Source organism: Panthera pardus, unplaced genomic scaffold, assembly GCF_024362965.1.
Source record: "Panthera pardus isolate Hobbes unplaced genomic scaffold, ASM2436296v1 HiC_scaffold_2, whole genome shotgun sequence".
Lineage (NCBI taxonomy): Eukaryota > Metazoa > Chordata > Mammalia > Carnivora > Felidae > Panthera > Panthera pardus.
The window spans coordinates 52,395,929-52,419,184 of record NW_026526765.1 but is presented as its reverse complement, the minus strand read 5'-3'; the positions used below and the strand labels follow the sequence as shown (position 1 = coordinate 52,419,184).

Sequence of the window (23,256 nt, the reverse complement as noted above, 5' to 3'; positions counted from 1 at the left end):
AGACCACCATCAGACATGATACCATGTCTGGTGAATGTAGTAATTAACATCAATGATAACTCAATGAATTTGATTTGAAAACAGAATGGTGATATGTATGTAACTTCTGTTTTTTGAGGTGAGTTTTAAAAGTTAACTTACTGGTGTTATGTAAAGTAGCTATAAATGCAATTTTCCTTGGAGATTTTGTATATATCTATATATCCCAAACAATTTTTTTCCTTATTAACTTGGTCAAACCAATCTTTCTGTATCATGTAGCAAGAAAGATTGTGACATGAATTTTTTACTCAATTCATTTGTATGAAAGGAGAAAGAATAGTTCCAGCTTTTCTTATATTTTCACAAAATTTCATGTAAAAAATGGGAAGGTTTACTAAATAACTATATGCATATCCAAAATTAAAAAGCAAGTGATTGTTGTTGTTTGCAAAATGATTATTTTTCTCACATAGTAACTTAGCTAATAAGTGTACCTAATATATTTTTAAGTGAACAGTTCAGTAGTATTAAGTATATTTATATTACTGTGCTACCAGTCTCCAGAACTCTTTTTATCTCATGAAACTAAAACTCTATACCTATAAAACAACTCTACTTTTCTTTCTCCTCCCAGTAACTAGAAAAATAAAATTATATTTTCTGTTTCTATGAATTTTACCACTTTAGATATCTCATATGAACAGAATCATACAGCATCTCTCTCTTTGTGACTAGCTTGTTTCACTTAGCATAATGTCTTCAAGGTTTATCCATATTGTAGCATATGCCAGAATTTTCTTCCTTGTAAAGGCAGAAAAAATAATCTATTGTATATGCTACATTTTAACTATTCATCTATTAATGGATATTTGGATTGCTTTCATGTCTTGACTATTGTGAATAATGCTGCTATGAACATGGGTGTGCAAATATCTCTTCAGGATCTCACTTTCAATTCTTGTGGATATATACACAGAAGTGGGATTGCTGAATCACACAATAATTCTATTTTTAATGTTTTGAAGAACTACCATATTGTTTTCTATATCAGCTGTATCACTTTACATTCCCATGAACAGTATGCAGAGTTCTAATTTCTCTACATCCTCATCAGCACTTTCATTCTTTCTGCCTTCCTCCCCATTTCTTTCTTTCTTTCTTTCTTTCTTTCTTTCTTTCTTTCTTTCTTTCTTTCTTTCTTTCTTTCTTTCTTTTTCTTCCTTCCTTTCTCTTTCTTTCTTTCTTTCTTTCTTTCTTTCTTTCTTTCTGCCATCCTAATAGATGTGAAGTGATGTCTCACTGTGGTTTTGATTTATATTCTCTAATTATAAGTAATATTTAGCATCTTTTCATATGTTTATTGGTCATTTGAGTGTTGATTTTGGAAACATGCCTTTTCAAGACCTTTGCCCATGTTTTAGCCAGATTATTATTTTCATTATTACTTATGTTTGAGTCGTAGGAATTCTTTATACATTCAGGATATCAACCTCTTGTCAGATGATTTGCAAAAATTTTCTCCCATTCCATAGGTTATCTTTTCATTCTTTTGGTTGTATCATTTGACCACAGATGACTTTTAAATTGCTGTAGTCCCATTTGTGTATTTTCACTTTTGTTGCCAGTGCTTTTGGTGTTATGTCCAAGAAATCATTGACAAATCCATCTCATGATGCTTTTTCTCTGTGTTTTCTTCTAGTAGTTTTATAGTTTTAGATCTTACATTTAGGTCTTTAATCTATTTTGAGTGATTTTTATATGTGGGTGTAAGGTAAGGGTCCAACTTCATTCTTTTGCATGTTGAGATCCACTTTTTCCAACATCATTTGTTAAAGAGACTGCTATCTTGAGTAGTCTTGGCACTCTGTTGAAGACAATTTTTCATACACACAAGGGTTTTTTTCTGGACTTTCCATTCTATTCTATTGGCTTATATGTCTATTTTTATACCAGTAGAACATTTTTTAGATTAGAGTAGCTTTGTAATAAATTTTGAAATTAGGAGGTGTGAGATCATCTACTTTGCATTAATTTTTAAAGATTGTTTTGGCTCTTCAGGATCTGTTAGGTCATCATTGCCATCATGCTACTGCAAAAAAACTTCCTGAAATTGTATGACTCCAAAGCAAGTTTTAGTTTGCTAAAACTATTTTCCAATTGAATTATTTCTGAATAAATGCATTACTACAGATAGTACTATATAGTCTCTCTGAATACTGTGGGTTTCTCAGTATTAAGGTATGCATCCTGCCAAAAACAGGTATTTTAATCATTCTGCAGGATCAAAGTGAGTTAATGCAGTCATCTCTTGTATAAAATTGAGTCACTGTTCAGGAATATGTGCCTATATACACAACTTTAGTATTCAAATCCCAGAGAATTCTCAGGGAATATTTTATGTATGCTCATGATTGTTCTAGTTTCTTTGTTGTTGTATGTGGCTTTGTAGGTAGGTAGATAGATAGTTAAATAAATAGACAATTTCCTCCATCACTTTTTGGAGGGGGTGGAGGAAAATAGAAGCAATGTTGGGAAATGATGACTCAAGCTCAAAACTGACAGCAAGGTCAGTGTTCTACAGGCAGGTCAATATAGTACTAAACACATGGTCTACATGGTCAGATGTTTCCCTAGCCAAATCATGACTTAGAAAATTATTGACTGAGTGACATCAGAAAAGTGACTCACATCTCCATGTTTCAGATGTGTCACCTAGAAAATGGAGATAATGAAAATAATGATAATTGTTAACAGCAAATGTTTATAGAACACTTAATCTGAGGCAGGCATTCTGCTAATCACTTTCCTTGGGTGAACTTCCTTTCTAATAGGGACTATGATTTGCTTTGTTTTATGGAGCATGATGTCTCAGGGAGGTTAGGTAGCATGGCCAAAATCTCACCGCAGCTAGTAAATGGTAAATCTATCCAGTATATACCCCATAGGGCTGTTGTGATGATTAATGAGATAATGCATGTAAAAAGTGTTAGCTTAGGGCCAGTGTTAGGTATTAGAGTTGGAGAAAGACTAAGTAGATGGCAAAATACTCTAAAGCAATTTGATATAAACTTAGAGTAAGGAAAAAAGCACAAAATGATAAGGGAACAAATCATATACAAAGTGTAATTTTGATGTTGATTATCTCAGAGTGAACCGAGTTCCCTACCAAGGGTGCATTATATATTAAAATAGGGACAGAGATAATGAATTACACTGGCTCAATTTTTAACCATCCTTGGAATTAGTCCCATTATCACTGAGAAGGTTGGTGTGTAGTAAAATGCAAAGTGAGCTAAGCAAAATAGTGGAAAAGTTCATTGTCTTGACCATGTGCACTTTAGTTTCACATACAAGAAAATAAATCAGTCACTTCTCAACTTAGATTTCCCTTATGGGTGATCTTAGGTACAGCTCTCATGTCCTGAATGTGTCTCTAGCAATTAGTCAGAGCTGCAGCCATGTGTTTCTTCTGAAATGCTGCAATTGAACATCTGGTGTGATGGCTTCTATTAAGTGGGGGCTGAGTTTTACTTCATTACATTCTAGTTTAGGAGGTTGTGAATGTGGAAATATTGCCATGACCTATAATTGGATCAGCAATTTGTGGGCTCAGATGTGGAAGACAGAGAGCATTTTAAAGAGCTAAGAATGTGGAAAGGGCTTTGTGGGAATATTTATATTTCTCTCTGAGTTCTTTCTGCTTTGGATAGATAATTGTGTCCTTCAGAAATCCTCATTCTCAGCCCTGGGGACTTTGCTAGTAGAATTCTAGAAGCTCTGAAAAACTGAAAGCACACCAGTAGCTCTGAGGGTGTCGGAGACATGTGGGAAAGGATAGAATGAAAACTCACTCTCAAATGCCATTGGGTGGGGAGAACAAATTCCTTGGGGGATTCAGGAGTAATGATTAATAAGGGGGTTAAAGAATCAAAACTGGAAACCCATAAGGACTAGTAAAGAAGTGAGAACAAGCTTCAGTGTGTCTGTGAATATTCGTAAGGGGCCAATGATGTTAAAGACAAGATGCTCAGGTCACTTTGTAAAGAAATAACAGCATGGTTTTTGACTTCGGAGAACACAGTACAGTTTCATTGGAGAGGTTACTTCCCTGCTCTAAATGACATTACAAAAGGGAACAGTTCAATCCAATAATGCTTAGGGTTCTACAGACCACTACATCAAAGGGTTCAGAGGATGAACATGGACGGTGGCAGAGGGAGAAGAGGGAGAGTCCTCATAAATGCTGAGAGAACGGGTTGAATTTGGGAAGGCAGACAAGGAAGGGCATGGGAAAAAAATAAGCAAAATGGAATGTAAAGATGTGTTGGGGAGGTAAAAATTCTTTAGTTCAAACAAGAAGTTCAGGAGAGTGATTAGTTGAACATCAATGGAGTGACAGAATCCTAGAACATCTGCAGCTCAAACTCTGAAATCTCTGATGCTCTTAATTTCAGTTCATTCACTTTGGATGAGCAAACAGAGATGCAGAGAGGTGAAGTGAGTAGAGCAGACCTTAAGGAGCATATGACATTGGAACTTACAAGCAATGGAGTCTTGTGGAAAGCTTTTTGAAAGAATCCATTAATTCAAACTTCCATTGCAGTGTAAAAAGGTGCTGTGTGTGTTCACATCCTCTGAGTATGATACAAGAAACAGATCTGAAATCTTTACATTAGAAAAAAAGAAATTTCCTAACAGTATAAATAAGACTGATATTAGCGTCAGGGGAAGAATCTAGGATCTCCTTTTTTAGTATTTAGGAGGAAAATTAAGGATGGATTTTCATCTCTCAATGGTAGTTACATGTGAATTTCCCTGGTGTGGAAAAACAGTTTATCACTAACGGTCTTGTTGTGTGATTCTAGTTAAAATCCCTTGATCAATACAAAGGAAATTTGTGTTTTGTTAATAACAAGCCAAAAGGCTGAGGATTTTTCATTTATGACACTGAATGCATTTCCTTTTCCTTTATGCTGAGCTCTAACATGCAAAGAGTAAAGACATATTTTTTAATATTAGAGTATCTTTTTATAATATAATTCAATGAGGAATTATTAGTTTATATAGTTTTTGTTGAGAAGTAATTTATATTTATAAAATGAAATAATATAGATTACCAAAGGAATTAAAAATCTCTTGGCAACTTAGCATACAGAAATACCACTGTTAATATTTATATTCTTAGACATCTTTTTCCAATATATATTTATATATTTCAAAATGTGATCATATTCATATTGTTTGGCAGTATTATTTAAAAAACAATAATATATGAGGCACCTGGGTGGTTTATCGGCTCAGGTCATGATCTCACAGCTGTAAGTTCAAGCCCTGCATCGGGCTCTGTGCTGACAGCTCAGAGCCTGCAGCCTGCTTTGGATTTTGTGTCTCCCTCTCTTCTCTGCCCCTCCTCAGCTCGCACTGTCTTTCTCTCTCCCTCAAAAATAAATAATAAAACATTTAAAAAAATTAAAAAACAATAACTTATAATAATATGTTGAGAACATCTATTCATGTCAATAAATATTTTTACAATGTAATTTTAATCCCAGCATATATTCCATCATATATTTGTACTATATTTATAGTTTTGTGCTGATGGTCTCTGTGTGTGTGGGTGTGTGTGTGTGTGTGTGTGTGTGTGTAGTTAATGCAGCAGTAAGCGTTTGGGGAGATAAATGTGCATTGTCTTTCATTCAGTCTTTCACAGCTTTCAATAGATAGTATATTATTACTCTGTGCTAAACTCTCTTTTAGACATGAGAACATAGTGATAAACAAGTTCAAGAAAAATTCATAGTTTCATGGAATGTACCTTCTATTGGGAGAGATGAAAAAGAAAGTAAGCCAATAATAAATAAACATGACTAGTTGAAAAAGATGGTCGGTGTTATAAACATAAGAAAAATGGGGGATGAGATAGGACTGTTGGGGCTGAGAGTAAGATGGTCAGGGAAGGGCCTCCTGAGTAGGTTTGATCTTTGAGTTGAACTCTGAGTCTCAAGGAAGAGCCAACTACACTCAGATACATAGGTTCTCCAGTTAGTCAATTGTTAAGAGTTTGTAAGGCTGAAGGAGCTTGGGATATTTGTAAAACAGAGAAAAATCTTAGCTAATGGACTTAGTGAGTTGAGGTAACAGAAGAAAAGAGGTTGCAGGAGGCAAGATTAGAGAGGCATGCAGAGTCCAGGTTATGTAGTACCTTAAAGGCCATGGTAGTAAGTTTGGGTTTAATTCTAAGTGCAGTGAAAAGCATCTGGATGATATTAACCAAGGGAGACATGAACTGTGTTATGTTTCTACTACCCTGTGAAGACAAGGTTTATAAGCAAGGAGATAGTAACAATGGCATTACAGTCACTCACAAATCATGGTGATTTAATCTAGACTGTTAGAATTGGAGACACAAAAGTAAGAGACTTGTAATGTTTGTATATGTAAAGGTGTCAAAACATACTGCTTAATTATTTACTGCAAATATTTCTAGGAATGTAAATATCAGAGCAAAGGGTATGCACAGTTTAGACCTCTCTACATATCCCCAAGTGTTCATAAGGAAATCTGTACAAGCAATGGTAGTTCTATCATTTACCATAAAGTATGCACAATATTGGCAATATATACAGGAATGAGGAACATTCTTTGCTGTCAAGGAGGTGACCAGCTTAACATGTTGAGAATGCACTTACTATGTACTTACATACAGTGTCTTCCTACGGTATTTATTTAGGTGATAATTTCTATGTCAGATGTAATGTGTTTTCTTTCATGAAGGGGTAAAAACAGAAGTTTTTAATTAGGGGAATAATTTGGCATCCTATCCATTGAATCAACCTGTTGTGTCATATTTTTTTAAAGTGGAAATTCCAAACAGAAACAATGAAACACTTCTCTAAACATGCCCCATATTAAAAGACTATGCCCCTAATGATAATAAAAGTGATAAATATGCTATGTTGAACAAATTATCATGGAGTTTTATTGACATGAAACTTGCATTATATTTAAGTTAAATTAAACTTACATTAACTGTTTCTAAATCACATATTTTACAGCCTTAAAAATACTGGTTCTATCTTATAAGAGCCAGAAGCTCAGATTATTAGTCCAAAATCTCAATTTTGACCTAGCATATTACATTAAAGGAAAATAATAGATGATAGCATATTAAACACAATTGTTTATTTCAGCAAGAAGTAATTAAGATAAAGCTAAAAGTTTTATTTTCTTTTAAAATATAAAAGCCTAAGTAGAGACAGAGGGAGATTTTTCTGAAAACATTTAATTTTGGAGGCAAAACTATTATCTAGAAGATCTCAAGAAGTAAGATAAATTAACAAAGTTCAAGATTTTAGCACATTAGCAGTTATTGTGAAAGCTTAGAGAATTTCATTACAATAAGTAAAGGAAACTGAATAACCCATAATCACTGATGAAAATAAGCCTTAAACTCTGGTCATTGAAAAATAAACTATGAGGTGTCCTTATGTCCTCAGATAACAGACTAAACACATGTGAAACCAACCCCTTACCCTACCATCTTTTCCCCAAACAGAAAAATAAGGGAAGGAACATAAAGGTATAGAAAATGATGTAATTACATTTATAACTTTTCTCACATACATGGCCATGCTCTGAAAGAGGAGAGGGAAAGGTCCATTGATTAGAAAGGGTGAGGTCTCCAGAGAAGAAAAAAAAAGCATATGGAAAACCATAGAGATAAATGAGGGTAGAGAGAATGCTGAAGTTTGTGGTTGAATAGCAATTCAGGTCCATATGTGAATACAGAACACATAGTGCATTTTACAGGCTTGAGACTTGCATAAGGATAAGACCCTGCACCATATATCCAGAGTGAAAGTCTGTAGCTGGGAGCAGGATCCAGAAAAATGCCAACGGTTTGTGAAAGGAGTAGGTAGACAGAATGATCCTTAAGAAGATAGTTCTCATTATTTAATAATAAAACACCTGAAATGGTTTATGTTGTTATTTACTTCTTTTGGTTTGTCTTATTAATATTTAAGCATTGTCAATGGACTAAGTACATCAATTCAGGTTGAGGAGAATGAAGAGAATAGAAATTTGGAAAGCGTGCCAAAAAAAAAAAGGAAAAAAAAAGGCACACAGTGATTATAGAGTTCAGCCTAATAATCTTCTGTGAGTTTTGACAGATGCCTAATCATGTAACCATCACTGCAATCAGGATGCAGGGCAGTTCTATTACCCCAAATCATTCCTTCATGCTGGCCTTTTGTAGTCAACCTCTCTCCCATTTTGAATCCCAGGGAACTACTAATCTATTCTTTGCCCCTATAGTTTTACGTTTTATGGAATGTTGTATAAATGGCATCATGTAATATGTATCCTTTTGAATCTGGCATTTTTACTTAACATTTTGTATTTGAAAAACATGGATGATGTTGCATATACGGAAAGTTTGTTCTTTCTTATTGCTGACTAGTATTCTGTTTCATGGATGTACCAGTTTGTGTTTATCTCTTCATCTGTTGAAGAGCATTCATCCAGATGGCTTTCAGTTTTGACAATTAATATAGAACTGCTGTAACTATTTGCACACAGGAGTAAGATTACCAGGTCACTTGTGAAATGTATGTTAACTTTATAAGAAATGGTCCAACTGTTGTCTAAATGGCTGAAAATTTGTATCCCCATCTGCAGTAAGTAGGATTTTCAGTTGCTCTGCATCCTTATCAGCATTTGGAATTGGCAGTTGTTGTTTTTTTTGTTTTTGATGTTTTTATTTTAGCTTTTCTAATGGTTATGTAGTGGGATCTCATTTTAGTTTTTAATTTGATTTCCCGTGATGACTAATGATGTTTTGTGTCACTTCAGGTGCTTATTTATCATTTATCCATCTACATTGGCTAAGTGTTCATATTATTTGCCTATTTTTATGGGGTTGTTTGTTGAGTTTTGAGAATTCATTATACATTTTTATATTCTGGATACCTGTCCATTATCAGATATGTGATTTGCAAATATCTTCTCCCAATCTGTGGTTTGTCTTTTTACTCTCTTAATAGTGTTTTTCATGGAACATAAGTTTAAATTTTGTTGAGGTCCCATTATCAGTATTTTGTTTTATTGCTTGTGCTTGTAGGTTTGTATCAATGTCTTTGCCTAACTCAAAGTCACAGAGAATTTCTCTTATGTTTTCTTCTCCTAGTTTTATAGTTTTACATTTTACATTTAAGTCTGTGACCCATTTTGAGTTAATTTTTATGGAAGGTGTAAAGTATGGGTGACTTTATTTATTTATTTATTTATTTATTTATTTATTACATATGGATGTTCCTGTTAATCCATACTATTTGTTAAAAATAGTATGCTTTCTCCAATGTATTGCCTTTGCATCCTTGTGAGAAATTATTAAGCATATTTGTGTGGGTTTATTTTTAGATTCTTCTATTTCATAATCTGTGTTTCTATCAATACCATAGTACCACCCTTAGTTTGCTTAATAGTAAGTCTTAAAATCAGATAGTAAGTTCTCCAAGTTTGTTCTTTTCTTTCAAAATTGTTTCATCTATTGTCATTTCTTTGCTCCCTGTATAAATTTTAGAATCAGCTTGTGCATAGCTATAAAAATCCTGTGCATATATTGGTTGGGATTGAATTTTATCTATAATCAATTTGGTGGGATTGACATCTTAACAGTACTTTTCAAATCTAGGAACATGATATATCTCTCCATTTATTTGCGTTTTGGGCTGTGTGTGTGTGTGTGTGTGTGTGTGTGTGTTTAATGAGATAAAAGGGAGGAAAAAATAAACAACAAACTCACCATTGGAATGGTCTTCACATTTTGATTCCCTCCGCAATCTGCATACTCTTCTTACTTTGCATGGTACTTTGGTAGTTTTGTTTATTTATCTTTATTCTTTCCATTATATTTAGTTGTGATTAGTGGGAGAGAGAGCCTGTCATGGGCTTTCTGTATGTTGTTCAGCATTCAAAGTCAGTTGGTTTTAGTTGTGGTTATCTAAATCCTTCTTGCATGGTGATGGAATGGATTGAGGAACATCCAGAAGTGGTTTGTTTGTTTTTGTTTGTGTGTGTGTGTGTGTGTGTGTGTGTGTGTGTGTGTGTGTGTGTGTGTGTTTGTGTGTGTGTGTGTGTTTTAATTTTTTCAGTTCCAGGGGTGCCTGGGTGGCTCAGTCGGTTAAGTGTCCGACTTTGGCTCAAGTCATGATCTACCGTTTTTGGGTTTGAGCCCCGTGTTGGGCTTTGTTCTGACAACTCAGAGCCTGGAGCCTGCTTCGGATTCTGTGTCTCCTTCTCTCTCTGCCCCTCCCCCACTTGTGCTCTGTCTCTCTCTGTCTTTCAAAAGTAAATAAATGTAAAAAAATTTTAATTATTTTTTGGTTTGAATAAACCAATTGTGAGACAATTTTCAAAACATAGGGTTGTTAAATGTAAAGGATACACTTTTTATGTGAAAATTCAAAGGATTTATCTTGGGTAGATAAAGGTTTAGGAGAGAGGGTGGAGCACAGCAAGTCCAATAATATTTATTTAGATTCAGGGGTTTCTTCTATTCTTGACAGTGCTATGGTGTGTCATTTAAAAATAAATGAAATGAAAATTGGTGTGACAATTAGCAGAGTTATTAGGGTCCGTCTGGTGCATTTCTTAGCAGGCTTTGCCTTGCTGACAAATAACAGGAATTAGCACATGACACTGGATTTCACAGTAGTACCATTTATTTAGCCCAAAAGAGAATACAGTTTCTGTGTCCAAATGCATCTCAGCTGACTGAGCACTTTCCAGACAGCATTATCTCCCCTAAATCTCAATGAGGTTTATTATGAAAGAAGCATAAATAGCTTTATCTTCTAATAGAGATAATTATAAAATACTCAATTTTATCTCCAAGAATTGGAAATCACAAAATGTGACCTCTTAAGCACCATATAAATTGCCTATTTTATTTCCTATTTTTTAGGCTATAACACAGAGTCATGCAAAAAGTGTATCTATTCCTTTTCATATTTTCTAGTTATGTAATTCATAAGTCTACAAGGTTGCTTTTACTATAAATCAAGAAGCTATTTTAGAGATCCTCCTTCTATTTTTTTTACAAAAGCAGAGTGCTTCAGAGCAGTTCAGATCACTGACTAAAGTGATCCACTAAAGGAAATTTCATCTACAATTATTTGAGATAACTTGAGGATATTAATGTTTTTTTTGTTAGAATAGAAAGTTGGTTCTACACTTCTCATTCAGAAGTTAGCCCTATATTGACTTCTGAATAAGATCAAAATTTGTATATTTGTGAAACAAGGAAAGATGTTTAATTTTTTTGCAGAAGGATTATACTTTTCCCATTAAAACTTTTCAGTGTTTTTAGCAGATAATATCTTACAAGCTGTATTTCTAAATTATATAACCAAATTAGGATGTATAAATATCAATGAGGATTGGAAGAATTCAGGGACTTCACAGAGATTTTATTTTGTATCTCATCCATAAAAGTATGCAAACATGCAGAAATCCAATAGGTGTACCTTATTGGATATTCATTCATTCAATCGTTTGTTCATTCATTCACCATTTGTGCCCTAGGACTGTGCTAGTTTTCAGTTTGCAGAAATGATTCCGTTTTTTTTTTTTTTTCAAAAGCCCTCAAGTAGGGCACTGTGAAATGATTTTAAAATAAATTGGTAATTATCTTTTCCAATGAATATTTGGTCTTTCATTAAATCATTCAAATGAGGGTGAGAGAGCAATTACATAGTGCCCATAGGCATCTAATGGATAAAACATGCACAACATATAGTAAATGCTTTATTCATAATATATAGCATTTGTAGTTTACAAATTGCATTTGAGTTATACATTTAGTTGCATAATCTGTGTAGATCAGGTATGTGTTGAAAGCCCCATTTATAGTTAAGGGAACTTAAGCAAAAAAGAAGTTGTGTAAATTTACATGCTAGAAACAATTGAGAAATACAGGAGCTGAGACTCCAAGACCAGTGCTCACTTTATAGCAACCCATTGTTTCTCAAAAGCTAAGAGCCTGGCCTGATAATTTAGTATCCTGTGATTAAAATCCTCTTGAAATACTGAGTTAATATTGTTTAGATTACTGAGAAGCTACACAAGTCTCAGTGTAAACGTCGCCTCTCCTGGGAAATTCACCCTGATTAAATGGGTTAGGATTCTCATTGACAAACTAAATAATTATTCCTTACCATCTTTCTTCCTGGGTAAAATATAATAATAAATTTTGCCAAGATATGCTCTCTTCACTTCTGTATTTACAGTGCCTGCTACAGTGCCTGATACATAGCAAGTTTCAGTAAGAATGGGTTTAATAAATTAATATTTGCCTATATATGAATAGTATATGTTTCTGGGGTTTGGCTGTATATATTTTCTTTTCTTATGAATACTAAAGTGTTTGCCTAACTCCCAAGTCCATTTGGGTACAAAATAACCATTTTCTTCTCACATTCACAGGATTATACCTTGACAATGTACTTTCAGCAAGCCTGGAGAGATAAGAGACTGTCCTATAATGTAATACCTTTAAACTTGACTCTGGACAATAGAGTGGCAGACCAGCTCTGGGTGCCCGATACCTACTTTCTGAATGATAAGAAGTCATTTGTGCATGGAGTGACTGTGAAGAACCGCATGATCCGCCTGCATCCAGATGGGACCGTTCTTTATGGCCTCAGGTCTGTAGTGTCCATTTCAAAATTGAACTTTTTCTGAATGAAATCGTTATTGATTTTTATTGGAGGGGAGTAAATATTGTGATGTTTTCCTTATTACTCCTTCGGTTCTGTGATAAGCAGTTAAATCTCCTATCCAGTAGACATCTGAGAGTTTAGGGGAGCATGTATACAAAGGGACTTAGTCCTAGCTAAAAATAATTTTTTCTGAATTATCTTCTAACATCAGCTGCTGATCCTAAAGCTGCTTTCTTTAAGGAGTAAGGATAAACAATCAAAATAGCTGGGCTATAGTGCTTAATTAGAATGGAAACAAATTATGAATGCTGAATACTTGTTTGAGCATGGCAGATTTCTGTTTCATAAATTTCTCCTAAACTGTGTGAATTGGGTCTGGTTCTCTGGTGACAGGAAGGCTTTTTGTGCCCTTTCTCCCTCCAAGGAGTAATCAGGCTTGAGAATAAATAAAGTTGTTATCTGATGTTTACTAATAATGAACTTTCATGTCAGTAAACAGTTGTGGTGCTCTGCTCTTAAGGTGAGGATGGATTGCAAAATAAAAGTTTCTTCTTTTAAAGTTTATTTTTGTATTAAAAGCAATAGATGGTTTCCTGAAAGAAAAGGGAAAAAAAAGATATCTATCTTACCCTGAAAAATTACATTATAACAACATAAAGGGTTTCTTTGCATTATTGGGAAGAAGCTCTTAATTCTGAAATGTTACATTTTCTCTGACTTCTTATTACATAAATGTGTGGTTACCCTATCATAATTATGATGGTAGCAACAATGGTATTATTCATTTATTAGGGGTTAGTGGTCAGATATTGAGTTAAATCATCAATGGTTTCCATGCATTGTTATAGTTAATCTGTACAACAATTTCATGAGTTAGAAACTGTTATAATTTTTATTTTCAAATGAGGAAACTGAGGCTGATACAACTTGCCTAAAATCACAAAGAAAGTAAGCTATGAAGATGAGATTTGAACTCAGATCCAAGTTCTGAGTCACAGCTCTTAATCACTACGTGGGGATACTTCTCACTCCCACATTTTTCTTATCTATTATGTCTTGTTTTCATTATCTGGTATATTCTGACAGTCACATTGTTTAGGTGCTTATGTTTATTTTTGACAGAGAGAGAGAGAGAGAGAGAGAGAGAGCGAGCGAGCATGAGCGGGGGAGGGGTAGAGAGAGAGGGAGACACAGAATCAGAAGCAGGCTCCAGGCTCTGAGCTGTCAGCACAGAGCCCAATGCAGGGCTCGAGCTCACCGCGAGATCATGACCTGAGCCGAAGTCGGATGCTCAACCGACTGAGCCACCCAGGTGCCCCTGTTTAGGTGCTTATGAACCAGCTTCTTTGTTGATCATATTTTTTAGAGAAAGTAGCATTTGGCTACCAAGGGAGAGTGGGTAAGGGTGAGGAACAGAGGTAGCATGATTGTGCTCTGTGTCAGCCATTAGAGGTAAGAAGATGGACTGGATATAGGCAGTGTTCACATGCGTGTCTTAGAAAATAGAGAAATGCCAAAGAGATAAATTGACTGGCAGTGTCTGCAAAGATTCCACCAAGGTGGTGGGCTTTGAAAATGCTAATGGAAAGAACTGTGTTAACAGTTATATTTTGCTAAATTTACCACTTGGAATGAACAATAAAACATTTGGTGTGGGGTGCTTGGGTGGTTCAGTTGGCTAAGTGTCCAACTCTTGGTTTTGGGTCAGGTCATGATCTCATGGTTTGTGGGTTTGAGTCCCCCCTGGAGCTCTTGCTGCCAGTGTGGAGCCTGCTTGGGATTCTCTCTCTCCCTCTCTCTCGCTCTCTCTCGCTCTCTGTCAAAATAAATAAATAAACTTAAAAAAAATTAGGTGTCACAAAGACTTTGATGAGAGGGTGACCATGCAGGCTGTGGGGGAGATGGGGGATGAAAAGAGGTTTCAGTTCCCACTTTTTAAGAGTTAAGCATAGGGTGTGGTCAGAATCCTGAAGAAGGAACAAGGAGCCATAGAAATAATGTTATCCACTCGGCAGTAAATGAGGGGGAGGACTGGCAAGTGTCGAGTTCTGGCAAAGCACTAGACCTAGTGCTGGAGGCATTTGCCCAGCAAATCACTTAATTTGCACAGCAATCATGCAGAAATTACCCTGAGCTCTTCCCATTTCCTTGCAACACCTACCTTGAAAGCAGAGAACAAGTTGTATTCTCCTTTGTATATCCAACACTGACAAAGTGCCTACACCATAAATATGCTCATTAAAGGTTGTCAATTCTGAATTCACATGCAAAGTTGAATGGATGGGAAAATCAATAATCAAGATGTCTTTGGAACTGAGAAGGAAAAGAGAGCACCAATATAGATGATAAATAAGGCTTCTTTATATCATTATATACTCAGACAAAAACATTGATGACTGCTCAGTCTTATCATTGAGACCAACTATATGACATTGCTGTAACTCAAACTCACAACAATAGAAAATCATCATTCTCTTAACCCCTCTTCTAACAAGGGGTGTCGAACACGGCTGACATGCGTGAAATTAACACTACTAGACAGAGATGGCACATGAATTGTAATTGTTCCAGCAGTTGTATTGTTAATTCTGATTTTGAAATGGATAACAAGTTTTTCAAGAAATTTACAAGTATCCTAGTCCACTTTTTACCGATAAATAATAGAATGATTTATTTCATGGCAAGAAGCTTAATGCAGACCACATACTCCCTTCTCAACTCCAGGAGGTTCATTTGCAATATATAAAGTAAAAGGAATTCAATTAAAATTACCATGGTAGGGTTGATTCCACTCTACATAGTCACTTTTCCTATTTACCCTAAAACTCCCCTCCCATTGAGATCCATACACATTGGCAGGGACAAGGAAGGTAGAGAGAACATTCAGAATATCTGAGTAAATTTCTTTTTGTAGGATTTTCTTTAATGAAATGTTCAAGCATTAAAACATAGAAAGGAGAAAGTAGTATGCAAAATATTAATGCTTGTTTAATTTTATCATTGGTATATAGGATTTCATTGTGCTGGTCTTTCAATTTTTCTGTAGGTTTGAAAATTTTTATGATAAAATTTGGAAAAGGAAAAATGTTATGTGTCAGAGACCTAGAAATATCTGGTTCTAATATCCAGGAAATATCATTTAAGATTTAAAAGTCTGTAGCCAAGAAATGCTATTTTGATCTCTTGGAGGTAGGGAATCATCTATATATGTTATTTACTTTCAGGAGCTCTGTCTGAAAATGAGATCAGCACATCTCAAAGGTTATGTGACTCAGAGGGTGGGATCCTTGACCATAGACAACCAGGTTAAGCCATAACCCAGGAAGGAGTGGTCAAAACTCTTCAGTTAAAACCTTGATGACCTCCTTATGAAATCAGTTGTCCTTCTGCATGAGTGGCCCTTTGCATCTGATTGTACACAGCAGGAACTCTGAGTGCACTCATACTGATACATTATGTTTGGAGATCAGGAGCTTTGAGGATAGCGCACTAGCTACTCAGCAGACTTGCATTAAGATACAGTGGCTTTGAGGAACCACATACATAAATGGATATAAGTGGGCAATGCAACCAACTTCCTTAACAAAGTGTAACGATAATGAAACTTAGGTTTTAGTTTGGGCTTTTATAATAAACTTCTCTTTGAACCTTGAGTGCCTTATCCAGGTTTTAATTTCCTCATATATAAAACAGAGGGGGTAAATTAGATGATACTAGTATGCTATGGTTTTTATAACCTGTCATCCTCTGAATCAATAATTAATGAATCTAAAAGAATATATAATCTAACATCAGAGTAGAAAATGAAATTATATATTTGGAGTAGCATAGTAACTGGTAGATAATAAGTGTTCAGTGCTACTATTTAATGAATAAATTAATGTAGGGATATTTGAAGGCTGGCACAAGGAAGGCTTTGCATATCAAGGCTGTTGTTTTATATTATAGAATTATAGCCCAGTTGTCTTTTCACAATTCAGCAAAGTAGGACACCAGGTCCATGGTGTAGAATGAGAAGAGTGTCAGAGAGCAAGTGGACTGAAGAAAATGGGGAAGGTCTATCCCAGGCAGATCTAGAGTGAAAAAGGGAACCACTAAAAAAAATGTATAGTGGAGCCAGTTAACTCCAGCCATTGCATTTGGCAGCGTGAGATCTGGAGCAAGGAAAATGGATGCCTGGCTTGAGACCCAAATGGCAAGGCAGACTTTAAAAGCTGCCCTGTGGGTGCCTGGGTGGCACAGTTGGTTAAGCCTCTGACTCTTGATCTTGGCTCGGGTCATGATTTTGCAGTTTGTGAGTTTGAGCCCTGCTTCGGGCTCTGCACTGATGGTGTGGAGCCTGCTTGGGATTCTGTCTCTCCTCTCTACCCCTTACCCACTTGTTCTCTCCCTCCCTCCCTCCCTCTCTCTCTCTCTCTCTCTCTCTGTCTCTCTCAAAATAAATAAACATAAAAAAATGAATGAATAAATAAGTAACAACTGCTCTGTAGCCCCAGCCCAGTGCCTCATTTGTTGCATGCACTCAGTAACTTTCATTTAATTAGATGTTGTGCAGTTTCTTTTAAAAAGTCTTTCCTTTTCTTCCCCTGATGTCCTATCATGTGTGTCTATTTTCTCAACTTATTTAACAGTCTATGGGATACAGGAATGATTAACAAAAGTTATAAATAGTGCCTTTTTGAAACTTAAATTTATAGTTTGTGGCTAAAGAATAATGAAATCTTTGAATATAGATTCTCACCTTCACTCTTGACTGGTTGATAGCTCAATTTCACCAATTTGATTGTAAAATCAGATTCCTCTTGTCTTTAACAATGCTATTTAGAGATTTCTGTCAGGAGATATATATTCCTCTGTCAGGAGGAAGAATATTTTCTCAGGACTAACCCAGCTGGATAATTTGTGACAAATGAGTTTCTAGTTGATGAAGCTGAAGAATTCCTAGCAATTTACAAAGGAAATATTTCAAACAGAGTAACTATATATTATTCTCAAATAAGGTTGGCCCATTGAAATCATTTTCAGAACAGTTCAAGGAAAAATAATATAGAAAATATTGGATTTCTTTTAGGGAATCCAGCAAACCCCTACCAGGTAAACACCAGATTTAATCTGTGGTTGGTATTATAAAGAATGCTAGATAGAATTTATATTGTTATTTACTTACAATAGGAAATATTTGTTGGATTTCAAAAAGTAAATGAATAATTACATTAAGCAGAAAATTAGGAGGCCTTGTCTTACAATTAATAGTTCTTACAATTACTCATTTAAGTGACTTCTAAATTTTATTCTAGCTCCCCAAATTTCATATTCCTATGATTTTGCTAATGGGTGGCATAAATATATTAGGTATATATACTCCCACCTTTCTTTGTGTACATAAGCATTTAACATGATATTTCAGTTACTTAGCAATTATATTTATCTCCTTGAAAATATCTGATTGATTAAGAAATCAAAACCAAAATCATTACATTCTGGCATACAAAAAAACCCCTGAATTATCAAATGATGACATCTTTTTTTAATGTAATATATATTTTCATTAAAATTTAAGATCTGAATCCAAATTGGACTGCATATTATTTCTATCATAAGCATTTTATCAAACATTAGAAACTCTTCAACAAACATAATTAAGACAAAAGACTTCCTATCAGGAGGTGGTAGACATTTATTATTAAAAAATTAGAAAATACAGTTATGAAAATAAAATTACTCTTAATTCTATCACCTAGAGATAAACACTATCTGTACCTTGCTTTATAGTCTTCTAGATACTTTTCTAGTAAAAAAGCTTATAGGAAATTTTTTATAAAACAGATTTACATTTTACATACTATTTTGTGACTTGAATTTTTTTTCTGTGACAAAGGATTTATCATAAACATGTTTTCATGTCACTATAACCCTCCTCACCACCATTCTTTAGCCATTATGGGACATATTTGGGATATATTTCTTTATTCCATACAGGATATGGTTTATGGTTTTCATATAAGGTGAAATATGTGGTTGTTGCTATGAAATTCAGGACTACCATTTAAAATTTACTTAATATTTTAGTGACAGGCAAATAAAAAATATAAATTGTGGCACAATTTATAGTCTTATAGTTGTGCTGTTAAAATTTGTAGTCTCACTGGTTAAATAGATGACTCTGGAGATGTACTAATGCTGATTTTATTAGGCCAGTTCTTATGGAAAGAATGACTTAGTCTTTCAGTAACAGCTGACCCATCTAAAAATAGCTGTTTGTCTTTTGGTCCGGGGGGGGGGGGGGGGGGCTTGAGTTCATGTGTCTATACACCTCCCATATGTAATATTAGATCAGAAGCATGTCACTTCTGATTAAAGGTTCACATTCTTAAAGAAAATTTCAGCAGGAAGCAGAAGGCAATTCACCCACCTCCTGCTATGTATGTTCTGTCATTGGGAAAATGGCAAAGGATAATGTTAGCTTGTAATGAATTTAGACAGGCAAGATTTTGTTAATTTTGTCTTCTTCCTCTATTCCTAAAGTTTTACCACAGGATATTAAACAAGCAAATAATCAAGTAGCCATCCCTCACTGAAACATAGTCTATCAAACATTAAAATATCAAGTTCTACTCAGATTTTCTAATTGCTTTAATTAATTTTCATAGAGATAGCGATTGCATTTGGTCAAGCAGAAAAACAGAAATTTTATTAAGAATATCAGTCCTAATGGCCAGGGTGCGACGCCCTGCTCTCTAGACTTTCTCATTCTTCTGAGAAGGAAAAATCATCTTCATCTTTCTCCAACTCTGTGGGAAACAGTGCATGCAATCATAGTGTTTTATAGAATATATCCAGTCCAAGGAGCTATAAATATTTTTTTTAGTGTTTATTTACTTATTTTGAGAGAGAGAGAGAGAGACGGTACAAGCAAGGGAGGGGCAGAGAGAGAGAGAGGGGGAGAGAGAATCCTGAGCAGGCTCCTCACTGTCAGCCCAGAGCCTGATATGGGGCTCGATTTCATGATTTGTGAGATCATGACCTGAGCTGAAATTAAGAGTTGAATGCTTAACCGACTGAGCCACCCATATGCCCTGAACTGTAAATAATTTTTATAGAGATTTCTTGCTTATTATTTTCCCTATTTAGAAATAATAGCTGACATCTTCAAGTTCACCTCCTTTTTTAGGAATGAGAAGAGGGAGGTTCAGAGAGGGAAGGGACTATGTCTAATATCACACAGTTAATGGCAAAGCACAGAGTAGAACACCAGACTCCTAACTCTTAATCCAGGGCTTGTTATTGCTGCTGCTGCTGCTGCTGCTGCTGCTGCTGCTGCTGCTGCTGGAGTCATTTGGTTGCATGGAGTCATCATTGACTGATGTCAGCAAATAAGTCAATTCCTAATCGAAAAGAGTAGAATCAGGATCACACCATTCTTTGGACTTGAGACATGGAGGCAGTGTGTATTTAGCAGCCCTAAGAAATAATCTAGGGCTCTTTCTGTTGCCACATTTTGCTGGACTTTTAGATAAAAAAAAAAAATTAAAGAGGAAAAGAAAGTCTGCCCACTATCTTCTTCTTAACTTTTACTGACTCATAGTGTTTCAGTAGTCAGTGGGTCTCATTCACTGCCAGCTGAATGGGTCCCTAGTTGTCCTCATGTCCACTGATTTCAGTCACATGACAGCTGTAGATGTGGCAGCCCTGAAACCAAAGCTGTGAAAGAACTTCTGGGGAAAAGAATGGCCAGAGACTCCAGGGGTTTCAAAGAAGGGCAGAAACCAGCCCTATGCCCAATGAGAACATACGTCTTGTATTGAAGACAAAGGAGTGCCATGGAACTGGGCCTTGTCTCCAAAGGAAAGAAGCATTAAAATCACTGAGGACACATTATTCATAGGCTCGTGAATGTATCTGTATACAGCAACGCTATACATAACACATTTTGGGGGTAGCACTTGCATATTCCTGATTTCATTGGGAGTGAACTCTCTAGGCCACAAAAATACTGTCAGCATGGAAAGAAGTCAGATCTTCACTTTTTAATTTAATATAATTTAATTTAATTTGATTATTTAACTTATTTTATTTTAAGCAAAGTATTTCCTAGTGGATGATTAAAATTATAGCTGTTACATATATGTTTGTATACAGGTGTTTATCTCTATTTATAGATATAAATATGCAAATGTATCAATTTATAGGTATATAAGTATGTGTACATATGCATATGTGTGTATATATTTGGACATATATATATCAGCAACAGGTTTTTTTTCCTCTGTCTTATGTTAAAACTGAAGAAAACAGAAGGGACTTATAATTCTGACCTTCAAACAGTGTAGATTGTCCTCAGCATTAAAGATAAAGTCTTCTCCAGTGACGTTTGGGGTAACTTTTGTAACACTCTGATTTCATGAAATCAGTGAATTTTGTTGGCAGCTTTTGCTGGCAACTTGCTTGGCAAATAAGCAAAATACAGTTAACCTAGATAGTCTTTGTAAGGAGTTAGCTCCTGTCAGATTTTTAATTAGACAAAGACCTTTCAAGTCAAATATAAATGAGCACTTGTTTAATTAAGAGAGTGATTACCTGCTATTGGTAGTAGTCGTGGTAGGAGCAGTAGTAGTAATGTGTATCAAGTATTTTCTATATGTCATGCCCTGAATTATCTGCATTAAACAACCCTGTGAAGGAGGCTACTGTTATTTCCATTTTATAGTTGAGAATACTGAAGCTTTGGAGAAGTAAATATCTTGCTGGTTGGTTTGAGGCTCAGAATTGAACTCAAAGCCCATGATCTCAGTCACTTCCTCAGACTCTGCAAAAATACAGTATCTGTCCAGGTAGATGGATGCAAAAGACCCTTAGGGAAAGCAGGTACTGAAAATCTTGACGGAAGAAGAATGGAGAGCCCAAATTTCCAAGGCTCATAAAAGGAGCCTCCCCCTAGAGAGACTGTCCTAATCGCTATTCGTAAATAAATAATTATGACTTTCTCAGTCTTAAACAGGCTCCATGATGGGGATTTGTGCACTGTTTTTGGCTACCCTGTAGCCGTTTCCATATTTACAGCACGTATAGTATATCCCTCAGGTGTAAGTTAAGATCATCACCCCTACTTTCATCCTTTATCCTTGGGGGATTTTCTGTTGTACAATTTAGATGCAGAAAGTTATTTTTGTTTCATGTTTTTGAATCCTCAAGTTCAAGGAAGTTTGAATTGAAGTTCAGTTTGAATTGGGGGTATAGGGATTTTGAAATTCTCTTCTTTTCCAGAATAATATAGCCATGTTGTGGAGTTCGGTTGCAGGCTAAGTAAAAAGCAGCCACTTCAAGATTAGGTTAAATCTCAGCCAAAGATGTAATACCTTAGTAGAAGTGAGAAGGCCACCTAGCTTTTTGGCTCCTAGGGGCTCTGAAAGCCACTCTAGAGTTACTCTGTCCAGCTTTCTGCCAGATTGAAGATGCTGTATTCCTCATAATCTGGGAAGGAATTACCCCAGTAACCTGTACACTTTCATGTCAAGAATTCACAGATGTCATTCTTACACTCAGATCCTTGACCCTAAGTCTACCATCAATACTCATCCTGGAAGTGGGGGCAGAGAAAGTACTAAGCTTAGTCATACTTCTGACTTTCAGGCAACTAGAAAAGTACCTTTGTCTATAAGACTATTAGGGAAGATCCCAGAGTACACTGAAGAAAATCTGTATTTGTTTTGTGGCATAAGTAAAAAAAAGATTTATTTCACTGAAGTGTTTTTCAGCCTATTCCCCATGGAGAAGAAAAAAAAATTAAAGGAGATAAAAGGCAATGTAACCTAAGGATATCATCTCTGAAATTTTTTGTTAAAGGACTTTTGGTTAAAGTTTTAATGCCTTGATTTGCTAAATGGTTAGTAAGAGAGGATTTCTTGTGTATCCTTACCTTTTTATTCTGGAGGTCACAAATAAAAGCAAACCTTCCTTTTGGAAACCAAGCCAGTATAATAGCTTAAAGACTCAAATCACAGTCACCACATTATGAAATGCTCAAGCTGTTTTACTTCTCAGAAGCAGCCCATTATCTGCACTCTTATGGACAGAATAAAAGGCAACAAAATGCTAACTGGCCATAAATCCTTGGAGGAAGATATTAATTCCATGTTGGGTTGTTCTCACTAGCCATAATAGAGAAAATAATTAGGACTTTTATTTTAGCAGCTGTAATAGTCTAACAACTAAGGGAAACTGAAAAAAATTAGGATAAAGACCAAAACTTCTTGTGGCATCAATATGCTGGGAGGCATTTTCCATCACTGCATAGTGAGGCCACAGAACACAGGAAAAGCAGTGTTGCCCAAGGATCAAGAGCCTGGGTTTGGGATCTGACTGCCTTGTTTCAAGGACTTCCTCTGTCACAAATTAGCTATGCTTCATCTTTCTGACATTCAGCTCCCTTGTCAGTGATGTAGGGCTTTAGAGTACCCCCACCTTATAGGATTACTGGGGAGATTAAGTGAACAAAGATTTGTAAAGCACTTAGTAGAGTCCTCAGCACACACTGACTTCTTTGTAGAGATTA

General features: G+C 35.4%; 1 protein-coding gene across 4 annotated transcripts in view; it reads left to right on the top strand.

The window, feature by feature from the left end:
- Positions 1–23,256, top strand: part of GABRB2 (gamma-aminobutyric acid type A receptor subunit beta2) — a 245,375-nt gene that overhangs the window by 65,881 nt on the left and 156,238 nt on the right. For all 4 annotated transcript variants that reach the window (XM_019450220.2, XM_019450223.2, XM_019450222.2 and 1 more), the window contains one exon: positions 12,469–12,689. In XM_019450220.2, coding sequence (XP_019305765.1) covers positions 12,469–12,689 — 221 coding nt within the window. The remainder of the gene's footprint in view (positions 1–12,468; positions 12,690–23,256) is intronic.